The sequence below is a fragment of the Haliotis rufescens genome, unplaced genomic scaffold, assembly GCF_023055435.1.
Source record: "Haliotis rufescens isolate VD_foot unplaced genomic scaffold, xgHalRufe1.0.p SCAF_32, whole genome shotgun sequence".
Classification (NCBI taxonomy): domain Eukaryota; kingdom Metazoa; phylum Mollusca; class Gastropoda; order Lepetellida; family Haliotidae; genus Haliotis; species Haliotis rufescens.
Window position 1 is genome coordinate 5091232 of NW_025964024.1, and position 19346 is coordinate 5110577.

The 19346-nt window shown below is 39.7% G+C and overlaps 1 protein-coding gene across 1 annotated transcript; it reads right to left on the reverse strand.

Moving 5' to 3' along the window:
- Nucleotides 1–375: 375 nt before the first annotated feature.
- Nucleotides 376–19333, reverse strand: LOC124147674 (importin subunit alpha-6-like). The gene is made up of 14 exons (XM_046518392.2): nucleotides 19235–19333; nucleotides 14914–15045; nucleotides 14059–14151; nucleotides 12212–12308; nucleotides 11799–11890; nucleotides 10519–10650; nucleotides 7581–7669; nucleotides 6813–6912; nucleotides 6359–6522; nucleotides 5889–5967; nucleotides 5054–5179; nucleotides 4380–4507; nucleotides 4089–4264; nucleotides 376–3605 (listed from the first exon to the last, which is right to left on the reverse strand). Exons 1-14 carry the CDS (start codon nucleotides 19244–19246, stop codon nucleotides 3412–3414), a joined length of 1614 nt encoding a protein of 537 aa, XP_046374348.1. The 5' UTR covers nucleotides 19247–19333; the 3' UTR covers nucleotides 376–3411.
- Nucleotides 19334–19346: the final 13 nt, after the last annotated feature.

Consider the following 19346-nt stretch of genomic DNA (forward strand, 5'->3'; position numbering starts at 1 on the left):
GCACAGCTAATTGCGATGCCTTAAACAAAAGCTAGGCCACGCGTGCCCAGAATTAAAGAATGACATTATATGTTAAATCATACATAACCTTGTTGCTTTGAACTTGTGGAAACATGGAAAAAAGATCCGGGTTCGCGAAATGAGGGGAAATTAATGCTAAGTTGGATACTTGAGACTCCCAATTGAGTTCGAGACAACAAGGAGTTTGACACAATGAGGTTCGACTGTATTCCACTTGTCAAGGCTCGTCAAATACTATGTTTTTTTCCTAATACATGATATTTACCATCCCAGAACACACCATACATCCAACAAACCTGGGATGAAGTAGGTTCCCTGGAACAGCTTGGTGAACAAACAACAAGCACATGTAAATTGAACTGATATATTTTATTGTTTTGTCTACACACAAGATGTATGTCATGTTGGTGGATGGCATGTACTTGTGTGGGACTGTTTTATAGTAAAAGTTTGGCAATGTGTCAGTGAATGCCTGTCTGTACATGTACATACAAAAATGCCAGGGTTTTTCTTATGTACATATTAATGTTATGCGAGAGCCCACCCTTTAATATTTATCAGGCACTTGCCGGATATTTCCCCGACATTTTCAAAACCTAATCATGGCTTCAAAAACATTCTTGGCAGAGAAATCACCACTCACATAATGGAGTATTATTAGCACCATCATATTTAAACAAAGCAAAGACATTTTGCTCCTTTTCCCCCCCGAAAATGTATCTGTCTGGGCACCCAACTCCCTCACCTACTATCACAGATGGTGTAAGCCAGACAGAGTTATCTGCTCTTAACTCTTGCGGAAACAAATCGAGACATGTCACAACATTTCCCACAAGTTGCAACCCCACCCACGTCGTCTACAGTGTGAAACATGCACATCACAAACAGCATGCTTCGACCACCTACAACCATGGAATGCTACAGTACCAGAGAATCTTGTCTATCAAATGTCCCAAACCCAGAAATTGGCAAGTCTTTGGTGTAAATGGCTAAAGAACCTGGGCAACTGTCCACCATTGTATCCAGCATGCTAGATGTGACATGTGTGTCAATGCCTGTGATGCATCTTGGTTGTTGTAAGTTTGTCTTTTCTGTTGTTATCCTAGCTGTGTGTACATGTGTATGCATGTCTGCAGATGTAACACACGGTCTAGTGATGGCCACGCGCAAACCAATGTCTTTTGTGATTTACACATGCGTTATTAACACTGAATCATCTACATCTGCAACGCAGTTTAACCTTAAAAATATTTTTACATTTAAGTGTCACTCGGTTTTAGTTTTGTTCACCCTTTCAAAGACCACTGCCATCCTCATCCTTTTCTCTCATTGTACAAAGCAGTCCGGGAAAGGGTGCGACTGTGGCCATCACTCAAGACCATGTAACAGGTAGGGCAATGACAACAGTCAGGAACTACTATACACGATACACAACTATTGAGTACTTCAAATTATCTTCAACCATCGCCCTCCTCCAAGTGTACGAGCTGCTGATGTGTCGCCTGGCTGCTCCTGTCTTCCTGACTACTGCATATCCCTACACAGTTACAAGCAAAATACCTAACTTCCCACTATCATCATATCTACAAACAACATAGTTCAGATGCAGAGTCAGCATTATTAAATAGTAAGTAACAAAATATCAATGCAGCCTCAAAAAGTCAGTCAAGTCTATTCATATCACTTAAGGTTAGTATTGGGTTACATTTACTATGGCCTTTTTCATATTGCACATCACAGATGAACCACTACATGCAAATGTTAACTTTGCCATCAATAAATATTAATGTGATTCCGATTACACCGAATTCAAAGTCAAGGTTAATCTATAGCCAGATGATCATGACATATGTGTCATTGTTTTCATATAAAATGGAAATAATTGTTTAGATGAAGATGTCAATGAAACTGTGAGCAGCAGCATCCAAGAATAGGGTCAGCTGGGTAATCGAAATCGCATAAAGATTAATTAATGCCTGACAATAACGTCAGCAATTAATAAATGCTTTTAAGGGAGGTCAGATGCATGACTTATGAAACTGCATTGCACCAAAGATGGCAGCTCTATCCACAAAACAATATTTGTTCCATTGAAAACTGGTAGTCTTGCATAAAAATATCTTCCATTGTCGTAAATGCGAGAAGTCTTTTATGGAAGCAAGACTAAATACCTTCTCCTCCATATACTTGGAGAACTTGGATCCAGTGTACCATGCATCAGTTTAACAACAATGTACACATGGTTATCCTGAATAAGGGTTTTCTGACAAATTTACAACAGGCGTGCATCAAGCTGCCATCTTTGGATATCTAAATACAAATAAGTCAGGAATAATTCATTGACATCAATTAAAATTCGCACGACAATACAAGGGCTTTTTTGGTTTTGGTGTCATCCATTTCTTTGTTGTCGAAATGCATGATAAATAACCAAACATAAATAATCAAAGTACAAATCATTCAAATTTACATCATACTCATTATGAGGATTGTTTTCTAACAAACTAGAAATGACAGATGGTATCCTAAATATACTGCAGTCTTTCCTAGCTATTTAAGGGTTCAAAACATTTGTGGGTGAATTCCATTCAGATGATATTATACTTGTAGGTCAAGAATAAATCATCAACTCAATAAAATTCAACCAACAAATTAACAAATTAACTAGGCATGGCACAAAAATAATAATCTTAAATTGGAATCTGAAATACCAAAAAGATGGACCTAATTTTGATTCAGAATACATTTCACTCCGAAATGAGATTGCTTCTCTTGAAATCCTTATCCCCACCCCTTCTGCAACATCACCAAGCCCTGCCCCCCCAATCCCTTCCCATACCCATAGGCAGCCCGACTAGCCCTTCAATCACAATATACACATGACATTCAGTGGCTGCCCTATGAACACACCCCCTTCTTATATGATCTCTTGGATTGAATCCTTACCCTCCCTAGGCCCTTATTTCGTTCCCCATCACACTCGATTCCCAACTCCACCCACTTCCTAATACATCACAGAGTCCTCTGGTTTCATGTTTCTGTGGTTTCCCTTGAATTTCCTTGTCTGAAGAGATCAAAGTGTGAGATGGTTAAAGAGTGGTGTCCTGAACAGCACTTTTTGTAGTGGCACCACATTGTTTAAGTCTACTTGAAACTCGGCAAGGAATCTAGAGTTTGCTGCTGCTGGAAGCAAGTCCTGTGGAATAATGAGGTTTAACAAGATAAAGAATCTTTGATCTTCCCAGTGATATGGCAGTGGACTGACTAGTTGAGCGTCCAGAGCGAGGCGCTCCAACTGTGGTACAACGAAAATAGTCAACACTCCGCCCCATAACTATACAGGTGGAACCTGTAGGACTGTCAGATGCTGAAGGGTGGAGAACACAGAGTCTAGAACTGGAAGCCACCCACTGGATTGTTTTGAGCCTGAACTCCAAACTGGTATTGCTGTTGGTTTTCATCCATCTGAGGAGCAATGACACGATCCTCTTCTTCTGTTCCAAAGTATTTTTCAATGATGTCAAACGCTTTCTGATAGATATCTCGGTTCTCATGGCTCTGGAGGAACTCGATCTTGTCAAGTCCTACATTACAAACAATGAAATGTGTGAGTGGGCTGCTTTAAACAGTGCTTTAAACAGTAACTCGGTTATATCAAGGCTTGACATTTATATTAATCAATGTAATGGAAATGAATAAAGTACTGCCGACAATGTCAAAGTTGGCCATTTCCCTGGCCCTGTAGCTACTTTTAAACTAAAGGGAAGTACAAGTTTCTCTAATCTGAAGTTACTGTTGCTAATCAACACAGCAGGTTTAAAATTAACAGTTTACTGACGCATAATTGATGTCATATTTAACAGTAATTGTGACTATTGAAACTATCGATTATTATGCATACTATCGACAATAATATTGGCATTTTCACATTCCTATCGAGCTATGAAACAATTGCAATACATCGATAGTTTGATGCATTCCTTGAAAATATGGTACCTAATTTGTTGTGATGTGTACAGAGTAAAGAGATTCTCAAGACTGTGATTAATCTGTGGAAACAATCTTACCATAGCACTCTTCAATCATCACAGCATAGGGGTTGATTCCATTATTGTGTTTCGAGTCTTGTTCACCAAGTCGGAGGATGTTCTCAAGTCCGTTGAGAGCCACTTGGACAATCTTGCTGTCCATGACAGTGAGCAGGTCACACAGTGGAGATATGCAGCCTTGCTCCACCAGAAACCTACAACAGGATCAATGACTGACGACACATGGAGACAAGCTTGTATGCAGCTTACATGGCAAAACCGCTAGAGAATGACAACGCTTTACATGTCGTTGATGTTACTTCAACATACCTAATCTGTTCTGGGGATCCCCCTGACGTAGCATTTGTTATGGCCCAGGCAGCTTCTTTCCGTGTCTTAAATTCAGCTTTACCCAGGATATCTATCAACACTGGGAAAATGTTGGCGTCTATCACGTTCTGAAATAAAGATCATCTAGATTAAACAAGCATGAAATACTCATATCCCCCGCCAATATAATATGTCCAGTTGTGTGCAAGGTAAGAAATATTGTACGTTTTTCCAGATCTGCTCCGGAAATGAGCACTACCGCCATTTTCAATCTAAGTCAAAGTCATTACCATGGAAACTCGAAAAATTAATTTAAAAAAAAAGGCACCATGTTTGGAGAAAAATATTGTACGGTTTTCAAGATCTGCTCTGGAAACGAGCACTACCACCATTTTCAGTCTAAGTCAAAGTCGTTGCCATGGAAACTTAAACAAATGAAGGATACTTTAACCACCATTACCTCAACAATAACAGGGCAACCTCGGTGTTGAATAACAAAAGAGTCATCAATACTGTGAGCATTAATCCTTATTTAAACCATGGTCATAAAGTAATGTACATTACATTATACATGTGGACATTTCGCATCAGTAACATTCTCCATCTCAGTAGGAAGATGTTCTCACATACAATCGTCACAGGTATCACTCAAAGTCTGGGAAGAAGGAACCAACCTGTATTTGCATCCTATTTCCAGCAGTGATGTTTGATATTGTCCAGCAGGCTTCTTTCCGGATGGATTCCTTCGGGCTACTGAGAAGATGCAGGAGACAGGGCAGTGCAGAACAGTTGAGTATCACCTGCAGTCACAAACAACAGGTCATACATTTGTTCCTTGGAGGACATCTTTACATAAACAGCACTTACAGCCTGAGTTGTGAGAACCAGTTGGTTTTATGCCACTTTAGCAATATTCCAGCAATATCACAGTTGGACACATCAGAATTTGGCCTCACACATCAGGGCTCCAGATAAAGACCGTACATACGGTGTACATACATACTTGTACGGTCTAACATTCACTTATGGACATATACATGTATATACAAAAATATATTCTGATTTCAAGCAGGTTATTGTCTTGAGAATATTTTTTTCCCAAAAAACCACAGGTGTGTAAAAGGGGGGCACAGTATACACGCCATGATTTTTTATGGCTTTTATAGCTGCAATGGAAATTCAGACGGTGGTCTGTAAATAATCGACTTTGGACCAGACAATCCAGTGATTGACATCATGAGCATCAATCCACACAGTTTGGATACAATGACATGCATCAACCAAGTCAGAGAGCCTGACCACCCGATTCCATTAGTCGCCTCATACAACAAGCATAGTCGCCTTTTATAGGAAGCATGGGTTGCTGAAGACCTATTCTACACCGGATCTTCACAGGTCTTCACCTGTGATGAATAACAGAGATTTGGATTTCATACTCACTGGTTGTAGTGATCTTTTAAATTTTCTTAATGATGTTTATAAAGGCTGATTAGTGTTGTGAGTACTCACCTGAGTCTGACAGTCATCTCCTGTGACAATATTTCCTACAACGCGTAGCGCTGCTGCCACCACGCTTATATGATTATGCCTGAAAATAGGATCAAAAGTGATTAAGTCTGAAATTGAGTCCCTCAGATCAAGTCTGAACCCAGACATAGTAATGGCAAAATCGGAAATGGAGTCAGATGATAAAGATTGAAGCAAGAGCTGGTAATGTCTGAAAAGCATATCAACCCTGAAATAGGATCAGATATGAAAGTCTACAATAGATTATGTCATGTATAATGTATGATATAATATCAAATATGACAAAGCCAGTACAGTAGCCTATGTAGGAGTGAACCTGTTCAAGGTCAAAATGCTCTCGATCAAGTGATTTCAAGAAACTCCACAACATTTCATTCAATGGGAACATTCATCTCTATCACCATCTTCCATAGATCTTTCTACAGTCCCTGAAGAACTGTCTCCTGACTCACATTAAAAGTTCTACAAGTCGGCGACACACCCCAGAGTCTATAACAGCCTGGATCTTTTCGTTGGGTCCATCTGAGAGATAGGAAAGAGCCCAACACGAGTCAGCCAAGACGTCCTTGTCCGTGTGGAACAGCAGCCGTGCTAACACAGGCAGAGCAGGACATACCTGCCAACAGAGGGGCACCTCATGACAATGGTCTACAACAGCATTCACTACCAAACATACCACAGGCACAAACTTAAAGAGCTTGGAGGTGCAGGGAGTTAAGAAATGTTCAATGTATGATAAATGACTGATATGAGTTAATAACAGATGACAGTTTCTCACTTAAAGGTATGAGAGAACAGGCCTACTAATAGGCACTTTCCCACTGTGGAGCAAGGCAAGATGCATTCCCTACTGAATGGTCACAACAGATAAGACTTTTGAGATGTTTTGATGATCATAAAACAAACCTTTGCAAACTCTGGTGGTGGATTTTTGCCTCGGCATAAGTTAGATAGACACCACACTGCATTCCTTGTCATTGACAGACTGTTGCTTTTGCTTAACAATCTGTAAACAGTGGCACATTCATATCAGACCCCCAAAAGAAAGCATATTCTTCAACACATTTTGTAATCTTATCATGTCACATGTCAGATAGACTTATCCATTAAAGAAAACGGTAAAATATTCAATGCACAATGGTTCAAATCCAATGTTCATTCAAGTTGCCAAGACTGTAGGGCTCCCTGGTGTCATTTACAAATAAAGCTTAGCCCATAGCTACATTTCACAAGTACACTGCTCACGTTTGATACTAAGATACTGACATGAGGACATATTATAAGGGAGTGAGTGAGTGAGTGAGTATGCTTTTACGCCGCTTTTAGCAATATTCCAGCAATATCATGGCGGGGGACACCAGAAATGGGCTTCACACTTTGTACCCATTCGTGAATCGAACCCGGGTCTTCGGCGTGACGAGCGAACGCTTTAACCACCTGGCTACCCGACCCCCCTAGTTATAAGGGAATGAAATGCTAGAATACAAGATTATTATGCATTAAAAACCCACCCAAATGCTGCATGTCGAGATAAATCTTGCATTATGAATGAATTTGCTGCGACAATGCTGCACTGCCAGTTCTTGAACCAACACTGCACAAAGATATCCCTAAAAAAGCTGAATCTATTCACATAGATTTTCTTGGCCTCTTTAACAACAGCATGCTACTTACTGTAATAATGGTACAAGTATTCCTTCATTAAGTACATAGTCCCTGCATTCAGGGCTGTCACCAGCAATGTTTCCTAACGCCCACACAGCCTAAAAATAGATCATCATTAAAACCTGGATTAAAACAACATCAACAATAATACAACAATTATTTTTGCAATAGTCCTGCGAAACAGACACTTTAGACATAGAAATGGTCATCAAAGTGAAGGGTACTCTTTGGTATTACTGGTAATCACTGCCTCACAACAAGACCCATGACATGGGATTCATTGAGTGGAGAAGGTGAGGAGGTTTTGTTAGGAATTTGCTAATGGCCACTGTATGAATGTGCTAGAATCCTCAAAGCCACAACAATGAGAATCCCCACGGATGAGCTGCTACAACATCTCAACCCTATGAATCCCCACAGGTGAGCTGCTACCACATCTCTACCCAATGAATCCCCACAGGTGAGTTGCTACCACATTTCTACCCAATGAATCTCCACATGTGAGCTGCTATAATATCTCTACCCAATGAATCTCCACAGGTGAGCCACAACATATCTACCCAATGAATTCCCACAGGTGAGCTGCTATAATATCTCTACCCAATGAATCCCCACAGGTGAGCTGCTACCACATCTATGCCCAATGAATCCCCACAGGTGAGCCACAACATATCTACCCAATGAATTCCCACAGGTGAGCTGCTATAATATCTCTACCCAATGAATCCCCACAGGTGAGCTGCTAAAATATCTCCACCCAATGAATTCCCACAGATGAGCTGCTATAATATCTCTACCCAATGAATTCCCACAGGTGAGCTGCTACAATATCTCCACCCAATGAATTCCCACAGATGAGCTGCTATAATATCTCTACCCAATGAATCCCCACAGGTGAGCTGCTACAATATCTCTACCCAATGAATCCTCACAGGTGAGATGCTACAATATCTCTACCCAATGAATCCTCACAGGTGAGATGCTACTCCATCTCTACCCAATGAATCCCAACAGGCGAGCTACTACAACATATCCACCCATTGAATCCCCACAGATGAGCTGCTCCATCTCCACCAAATGAATCCCCACAGATGAGCTGCTTCAATATCACTACCCAATGAATCCCCACAGGTGAGCTGCTATAATATCTCTACCCAATGAATCCCAACAGGCAACTGCTAAAATATCTCTACCCAATGAATCCCCACAGGTGAGCTGGTATAATATCTCTCCCCAATAAATCCCAACAGGTGAGATGCTACTCCATCTCTACCCAATGAATCCCAACAGGCGAGCTACTACAACATATCCACCCATTGAATCCCCACAGATGAGCTGCTCCATCTCCACCAAATGAATCCCCACAGATGAGCTGCTTCAATATCACTACCCAATGAATCCCCACAGGTGAGCTGCTTCAATATCACTACCCAATGAATCCCCACAGGTGAGCTGCTATAATATCTCTACCCAATGAATCCCAACAGGCAACTGCTAAAATATCTCTACCCAATGAATCCCCACAGGTGAGCTGCTATAATATCTCTACCCAATGAATCTCAACAGGCGAGCTACTACAACATATCCACCCATTGAATCCCCACAGATGAGCTGCTCCATCTCCACCAAATGAATCCCAACAGATGAGCTGCTTCAATATCACTACCCAATGAATCCCCACAGGTGAGCTGCTATAATATCTCTCCCCAATAAATCCCAACAGGCGAGCTGCTACAATATCTCTAACCAAGGAATCCCCACAGATGAGCTGCTATCATATCTCTACCCAATGAATCCCAACAGGCGAGCTACTACAACATATCCACCCATTGAATCCCCACAGATGAGCTGCTCCATCTCCACCAAATGAATCCCCACAGATGAGCTGCTTCAATATCACTACCCAATGAATCCCCACAGGTGAGCTGCTATAATATCTCTACCCAATGAATCCCCACAGGTGAGCTCCTATAATATCTCTACCCAATGAATCCCCACAGATGAGCTGCTCCATCTTCACCAAATGAATCTCCACAGATCAGCTGCTTCAATATCACTACCCAATGAATCCCCACAGATGAGCTGCTATAATATCTCTACCCAATGAATCCCCACAGGTGAGCTGCTACAATATCTCTACCCAATGAATCCCAACAGGCAAGCTGCTACAATATCTCTACCCAATGAATCCCAACAGGCAACTGCTAAAATATCTCTACCCAATGAATCCCCACAGGTGAGCTGCTATAATATCTCTACCCAATGAATCCCCACAGGTGAGCTGCTATAATATCTCTACCCAATGAATCCCCACAGATGAGCTGCTCCATCTTCACCAAATGAATCTCCACAGATCAGCTGCTTCAATATCACTACCCAATGAATCCCCACAGATGAGCTGCTATAATATCTCTACCCAATGAATCCCCACAGGTGAGCTGCTACAATATCTCTACCCAATGAATCCCAACAGGCAAGCTGCTACAATATCTCTACCCAATGAATCCCAACAGGCGAGCTGCTACAATATCTCTACCCAATGAATCCCCACAGGTGAGCTGCTATAATATCTCTACCCAATGAATCCCAACAGGCAACTGCTAAAATATCTCTACCCAATGAATCCCAACTGGCAACTGCTAAAATATCTCCACCCAATGAATCCCCACAGATGAGCTGCTATAATATCTCTACCGAATGAATCCCAACAGGCAACTGCTAAAATATCTCTACCCAATGAATCCCCACAGATGAGCTGCTATAATATCTCTACCGAATGAATCCCAACAGGCAAGCTGCTACAATATCTCTACCGAATGAATCCCAACAGGCGAGCTGCTACAATATCTCTACCCAATGAATCCCCACAGGTAAGACACAATATCTACACCCAATGAATATACACACGTGAGACACCCAATGAAACCCAAGCATCTGGTGCACTTACTTGTTCCTGCACATCCTCGATTTCGGAACTGAGGAGTTTGATGAAGATAGGTACAGCCCTGGCTTCAATGACAACACGGGTCTGTAGCGAAGTTCCTGAAGCAATGTTTGTCAAAGCCCATGCTGCCTCAAACTAAACAGAATAGAAATGTGTTATGTGGTAGAAGAAAATGTATTTCTGGGAGTTGGTCAGTGGCAGCAAATGACTCAGGCTCTTGTAAAATATCCAGTGGCCTATCTGCACTGGAAGTGTGATTTAGAGTTATCTGCCCTTGATTGTAAAATTCCAGCTACATGTTTACAACAGCCTGTAAATAATCGAGACTGCACCAGACAATCCAGTGATTGATATTATGTACAATGATCTGAGCCATCAGCATACGCTGACACACTATCAACCAAGTCACAGAACCTAACCACCCATTCAGTTGCTGTTAATGACCTGCATAGGTTGCTGGAGACATGTATTCATAGTGTATTATCAAGGGCTGAAAAATACCTTTTCATGGGTGAGTGAGTGTCATTTTACGTTGCTTTTAGAAATATGCCATCACTATCATAGTGAGGGACACCAGAAAAGAGCTTCATACATTGTACCCATGTAGGGAATTGAACTTGGGCCTTCGGTGAATTTGTTAACCATCAGGGTACCCCACCACCCGCAATATCTCTTGAATAGTCATGGACGGTACCATGTTTCATAACGTGACCTCAGGTGAAAATTCATCATGACTAGACATCACTATAGAGATCACATATCTAGTTTTGTCAGACTTCTTCAGGCATTGCATATAGTTTTGCATATATATTTTTTCAAATATTTTACATGGCATATCTATCACTTAAAGTCTCTTCTTGTTGCATGGATGACAACAAAAACCTTTTCACCAAGATGTCGGATATACAATCAATCTTTAAACAGGGTAAAATAAATTTAATGAAACATGTTGAAATCATATTGTCAGCACTGAACAAAATGATGAAAAACATCAAGATAGGGTCAGGGGATTGTCTTATTTAATAAATCTGAGTAAAATGAGGTAGAATAGGGAGTAATGTAGGTAGGGTTGGGTAACCGGAACCAAGCATATTTTTGGATACGCCTAAAGTATGAAGTCATTGGCATGAGTAGGCAAACCAATCACCAACCAAGTTTGGGATGTGTATTGAGCAGGATTGCCACGTGCACATGTAGTGACAAAGCAGAGTATGGTGAAGGTGTCTCAATCTTTTTCAAGGGGACAGCTTAAGATCATTGGGTACTGGCAACGAATGACTAACCTGCAGTGTCCAGCTTCCATCTCTCTGTAGGAACTCTACAAAACGTGGGACAATTCCAGTTTGTATCACTTCATCTATCGGTGGGTTTGGTTCTGTACAGAAAGGATAGGCATGGTTACATTAATCATCATGTTTATATCTATGTAGCTCTAGCATCACCAATGTAAAACAAAGATAAATTAGTATTTTATGTTGTTTTGTTTGTTGTTTTACGTCGCACTTAGCTATATTCCAGCTATATGACGGTGATCAGTAAATAATCGAGCCTGAACCAGACAATCCAGTGATTGTAGACACATACACCATGAACAACAAGTAGATGTTTTGATAAGCATGTTGCAAGAATTGATGTGTGACTACATGAAAACTAAAATACCCAACAATTTTCTTTAAAAAATAAGTTCTCCACTTACCTCTTGATAACAGTTTCCTAAATTTTTGAGTTGCAGCTTCTAATTCCTCAACATTTTCACTGTATAAAGCTTGAACCATCTCTGTACTGATGCCACCCTGTATGGACAGATGTTGAACAATAAGGATGAGTCATTAACATATACATGTATACATGAAAGTTGCATCTGCTCCGATCAGTCGGTAATAATTGCCATCCAACCTTACATCATTGATGAACCTCGTTGTGTCGAACTTGGCTGTGTCTAATTCCTGGTTGTCTTGAATTCACTTGGGAGTCCCAAGTATCCAAATTAAGCATAAAATCCCCCTGATGTTAGATCTCCGGATAACTTGAACTTTTTTCCAGGTCACAACAAGGAAGGAATGTATGTTACTGCCATCAGGTAATACTCTTTGTATTCCACCTGTGTTTGCTAAAAAGGGGTTCCTGGGCTACTTCAGGTTTTCTGCTACAGTAATTGAATTGAAGGACCCCCAATAAAATTGTAATTCTTAACATTAGAGTTATGACAAGAACCCCCAGATTTTCATAAAGACACTTATAAGAAATTAAAAAAAAATTGTTTTATTCTTTAAAAGATTATTAATGATCTGCTGGTATTTTTGTTGTGTTCTTTGCTCAACTCCCACAGTTATATCAGGAATGCTTAACAACATATTTTATGTCAAATCTGTTGCCAGTATGAGTGAGTGAGTGAGTGAGTATGGTTTTACGCCGTTTTTAGCAATATTTCAGCAATATCATGGCGGGGGACACCAGAAATGGGCTTCACACATTGTACCCATGTCGGGAATCGAACCTTGGTCTTCGGCGTGACGAGCGAACACTTTAACCACTAGGCTACCTGACCGCCCCTGTTGCCGGTATGAAGTGGCATAGATAAGAATCATAGCCTTAAAGTCAAAATATCAATGATACATCTATATATGTATTTCCCACATAAATCTGAACATGCTGAATTAACTATTTTAATAAATGATGACCATTGCTTACAGCAAAATCAAATTTGAGTGCCACAACTTTCATTCAACTTTGACATAATTGCATTGTGATGTCATAGCATTGTTTTGTTTGTTGTTTAACATACATTCAACAATAATACAGATATATGACAGCAATCTGTAAATCATCGATTCAAGATAATCCACTGACTGACATGACCATTGATCTACACAATTCGGATATGATGACATGCATCAACCAAGTCAAGACAAGACAAGAATGGTTGCTGAAGTCCAATGCTAATCCGGCTGTTCATGTGCACATAGTATTAGTATTATATGATGTTGGAGTGTCTACGCACATAAACATTTTGTGTGCATATTTTATCTATCTACTCTAAACAAAGCACACAAACATACAGAATTAATGACATCATATGTAATAATGTTTCCATCCTTATCAAAATAATCATGTAAGTCTTTACATGGAGTGAGTGAGTGAGTATGGTTTTACGCCACTTTTAGCAATATCTCAGCAATATCACGGCGGGGGACACCAGAAAAGGGCTTTACACATTTTACCCATGTCAGGAATCGAACCCGGGTCTTTGGTGTGACTAGCGAACGCTTTAACCACTAGACTTCCCGACCGCCCCTCTTTACATGGAAATCAAATGGTACAAGCAATGGTACTCAGCAATATTCGGACTATTTCATGGCAGCCTGTACATAGTCAAGTCTGGACCAGACAATCCAGTGATTGATGACACGCTATCAACAGACCAACCAAGTCTGACCACCCAATCAACAAAGCAGCCTCTCGTGACCAGCATAGGTTTCTGGGATCAATTCTAACAGGGAATCCCCATTGGGGGGGTATATCAAAAGAATCAGGAATACATACAGTGAGGGTTGATGACACAGTGGCTTCCTGCACGTCTCCCACAGACATTTCATCAGATCCTGATGGCACAGATACATTTCGCCGTTTGAAAAGCTGTAAAAAATATGAAACAATTTAATTGGGTTGAAATGAATAATACAGTTTTGAGTTAATGAAATTAAAATAGTTGATACAGAAACAAAGCACGGAAGTTCTTCAAAGGAAATAATTTCTTACAGTATTTTGATATTTTAATAAATCTGAACTTTTCTTAAGATTTGGTAAATGTATTGAGGAGTAATGCAGGGTAAGTAAAACATTTATAGATTTAGAGCAATATGATATGAGTCCAGTCTTCTGGTAGTTCTTGTATGTAATGTCAATGTGTAGATAACTCAGGGTTACAAACTCAGGATTTATACTTCTATGTAGGTCAGCAAAAACAATCAGTTATAGAGTCGCCATGTACCTTATTGTTGAAGTAATAGAACACAAGGAAATGTCACTAGTCTTTCCAGAATTTGAAAACTACAAGACTAGCATACTTTTGATAAAGAATCAAGAATTTTGTTAATCTACATAATTACAGGGTTCGAAATTCTAGGCTACCTGCTAGCTCGGGGCTAGTACTAATTCCTGGGGGCTAGTACAAACTCCTGGTGGCTAGTACAAATTTCCCCATTGCTTTAACATTGCAAGGGCATTTAATCTTTATCCCCAGGCGAGGATAGTTCTAATCCTGCATAATTTCACGAAAATCTGTCAACATCAAAGAGAATTTACTGTTTACTGGAAATCTAGCAAAACATCAGTGAAGCTGTTGCTATGTAACCCCTGAAGAAAACAGAAGTATTATATTCCACAAGACTGTCCTACTTGTTCATCTCTTTTCTGTTTACGAAGTTGAATTCCTTCTTCCTCTCTCCTGCGTCTCAATTCCTGGGAGTCAAGTGCCTTATTTTTGTATGATTTAAGTCGGTGGTTGGCAGGTCCAGGGGCTTCCGACATCTGTACAGAAAAAGTATATATAAAAGACTGTCACATATATTTATCCTAAACCAAGGTGTTATTGTGTGTGTTGCCACCTCATACAGGGTTCCCTCCTTGATTCTGGTAAATAATCATGGTCTCTTGTATTGACACAGCAGTACTTGCTATCCAGCAAAAGGCTGCATGGGACTCTTAGCAAAACATTTGGGGGGTCCCAGGCAGTAAAATTAAGGTCCCAAGGTGACCACTGTACCAAAAACAAATGCCGTATTCGACGTAATAAGCGCCCCGCTCTAATAAGCGCCCATAGCGATATTTTCTAATATATTGGCTAGTGAACAATCCCAATTAGCACCCCTTCTGATTGATCAATGTACACAGGACTTATTCATTCGTGTATAATATGTATGTTATATGCATTCTTAATTATGGGAAATTAAATTCTGGAAAATATATATCTGTCGTATATAAACATTTCAGACTGTCAGCATAAACCACGAAATTTACGATCTTTCAACTCTGTTATTTTTTACCAAAATAATATTCTAATAAGAGCCCCCTTTTTTAAAATTTGAGAGAGCCCTGGGCGCTTATTATGTCAAATACGGTAAACTAAATAAGAGTCATCAGCAGATGACATATCCCCCCAGCCTGGTGCAATTCGGAAAAGGAGTTTGGCAACTAATACCCCACTTCTGGTGCATTGCCATTGGATACCTTTAGTTCTGTAAAGAAATATATACTCACCTCCAAAGAAACGTAAACCATAGGAACATATAGAGAAGTATGTACATTAAGAAGAGGTGTTTCCAAAGTGTACCACTTAATGACAAAAATAATAATCATGTCAAGTGTGTTAAAAAGCGTGTCTTTATTTTTATCACAATAAGCTGCACATGATTTCCAAACTGTACATACTAATACTGCACGAGACAAATGGTGCATCTCGGGTCATGGATCTGTGAAATCACAAGTGATGCTTTCATAAGCATTGGTTCAATGGTTGCCATGGAAACTCGAAAAGAATTATTGTCACCAGTTCTACACTAGGCCTATCTATCAGTTTGGTGAAGAAATATTGTACCGTTTTCCAGATCTGCTCTGGATCTTGCACATCTTGCACTGATCGTGTCCATTTTTATATCCCTCTCATAAAGCAAAAAATCCCAAATCATCAAAAGGCACCCATTTCACCACTAGAGTGATCTATATAGCAAGTTCCTTCTAGAAACAGTCAATGATTTTGGAATTCTGATCCAAAATGAGCACTACCCTCATTTTCAGTAAAGTCAAACTTGTCATTAAAACATAAAAACAGTATGAAAAATAAGAATCCCAAATAATCAAAAGGCACCAGTTCCACGCTAGAGTGATCTCTATAGCAAGTTTCAAACCTTGGGATAAAAAGTGGGTGTGATACCTTCTACTTATTATAGATGTGGATTTCCTTTTTTGAATTATAATTGATTCAGTGAATGAAATTTGGCATGTACTATTCGGAAGTGCATATCTTAATAATAATTTGCATAAGCTGCCATATTTTGCATCCAATAAACTCTGTGCTGTGAGAACACAATCATGTAATAATCATAGTTATTTGAACAATATTATCTTTTTTCTTAAATCCAAGAAGAAATAAAATTGTCTATTCTCTTGGGTAAAAAATATCCACTTTCAATAGTCACCCTTCACTTGGCAATGATGGTGATGATGTACATGTTTCTTATGCCTCATTTAGTGATTCAGAACATTGAATAAACATTGAAATGCAATCAGATAAACTTTCACAGGGATCAAAGTCACATGGCACCGATACTATAAGCTCCACCATCAAAATCACACCACACTTGTAAATTTGCATAACTCTGTGTGACTGAACTAAACATGCATGAACTTCATAATTCATCTGAAAGTCTATTTCCATATTACTTGCATAATAATTCAACTGACATACACAGACAAGTAGCTTGGGTTAATATGTTGTCAACCGATCTCGAGGGGTATATGGTGTGATGTGCCCTGTGTGTGAACCTATGTATCCCGAGCCGCCAGGCTCACTCAAACACAGGATATGTCACACTATAACTTATAGGCCCAGTGGGATCAGATGACAATGAATTCATCTCACCGACATTCATTCATACAAACCAAGAATATATGTCCGAAGTTTCACCAAGAATAACGCTTTGATACAGCCATTTTGACAGCTAGCAGACGATGCAAACTGAATTACTTCCCTTTGCCCAATGCATTCAGATGAACATTGGTTCATTTCAGCTCAACGATAATTATGTGAGATAAGCAAGTTATCTAAGGTGTGTTCCTATTGTTTCTCAGCGGGCTACATGAGCAGGCTACATGGAACATTACTGCCTGCTCCTTAACCAATCAGATGCAAGTATCTTAATGTAAAGTGAGACAAGCAGGTTTGTTATGAACAAACATGCATGTTTTTAATGGAAATAGCATATTTTATTTCACTAGCCACATATTGAATCATTGTATGAAGCTGATACAATCAAATACAACTGAACACATGATAGAATTCTTAGAAGAAGGGTAAAGCTGACATTGATAGGTTTAGTTAGAAGAATTGCACTATGTCACATTGCTTGATTAATGAAATGAAATGAAAAACAATTGTTATCAGTTCTCACTACCTTGATCAAGTATGTTTTATGTAGGTAACGTGTATGGTTTACTGCCCATCAAAAGATGATCTTCACTACTAGAATTGGTGCTCCTCATGCATCGAAATGGATTTAATCTTGCATCCTATAGGCACACCTTAAGCCTACAAATAAATGAATTTAGACAGCAAAGAGTTCTCAAAGAATAAAATAGTTACACAGACCACAGGTTCCCATCAATTGACTAAGATAGTAAACAGGGAATGTCGATATGAAATGTCTGTGACCTAAGATGACGGGTGATCGATAGAAACAAGGGATTTCAGGAAACTACATGCCCAGTAAACTGCAAATCTGCTTTGTTTCCCGTAACAAATTAAGCACTTCTCCCCTTGAAGCATGAATTATCCCTTTCGTCCAACTGTTAAAACTATGTTTATTTTCAAACTTCAATTCAATTTGAGAATTTCTTTTCACTTGTCTGTGAAAACTATGAAACAAACTGGCCAATTTGGAAGAAGAAACAAGCAATGTAGGGCACATTTATTTGGAATGGCGAACTGCGTCATAACATGGACTTCAATGTGGCAGTTGTGATCAGTGGCAGCACCGTTTGTGCAACACTCAAGTTTTAGGGCTGGGACGTGTAACTTGGATACTCGGGTCGGATGGGTACTGAGTAGGACCCATGTACCCACAGGACTACCCAGACCCGTGGTTAGTCACGTGATATATTGTTTATTGACAAAAAATATCGAAAACTCTATGGTTACACTACAAGCCACTATTGTTTGCATTTCTTTCTGACTATGCACCCATTCCTTCTGACCTTTATAGGTCTTAATAAAGAAAAAACTGCAGTCAACTTCAGTGTATGCATGATCAGATCGTTTAATACGTGTATCTAAATACATTTTACCAGGGCTACAGTCAAACTATTCCCAATTGGACTTTTTACACCCAACTCTTGAGACATATAGTGGGTAGCCGGGTAGGGTTGGGTAATAGTGTGGTGGGTACCCGGGTAGTAAATTTGGCCGACATGTATAGCCAGCTAGTGAAAGACTTGACCATGGATTTCTTGTGCCTGAAGTGTTATTCAACATATAAGTTTACAAGTCTATTTCCAATTTCATTTGTTTACAAGTTCTTTTTGTCTACGAGTTGGGAGTGTCTACGAAATCTCCTTGGCTTTAAATAGGTTCGGTTACGAATTCCCCAACAGACCTTCCATTCCACTGTATTTTGTTTGCTGTGACCGTCTGCAACTGCCCAGCCCATGTCTCGCACAACTGATCAAGCTTAGTTCGGCTTACATTCAACACGTTAAATAATATAGATCTTTTAACATCTTAAGGGAACGCGTCATAACGAAACCCACAATAATGAATCCTTAATTGATGTTTACATGTTGCTGACTTCCATGAACAGCTGATAAACACGCACTTTGTGGCTGATCGTAATGAACACTTTCTTGGAAGCGAAGTTGTCATTTGGTACTGATAATAGGATCAATACACACCAAAATATATCCAAATCTGCAACAATTGATTCGAAAATATATACAAAACACTTACATCTGTTGGCATTTACTGATCTGGTTTTGTCTTTGTTGTAAATTCGCTATTTTATCACTGAAATAACAAGCGTGTTTTTCTTTCTTCCCGTTCGAAACCTCACTGAGCATGT

Coding starts and splice junctions, on each gene's coding strand:
- LOC124147674 (XM_046518392.2), bottom strand. Junction 12,309..14,058: donor CTGTGTCATCAACCCTCACT/GTATGTATTCCT, acceptor CTGTCCATACAG/GGTGGCATCAGTACAGAGAT. Junction 5,180..5,888: donor GAGATGACTGTCAGACTCAG/GTGAGTACTCAC, acceptor TTGTGACTGCAG/GTGATACTCAACTGTTCTGC.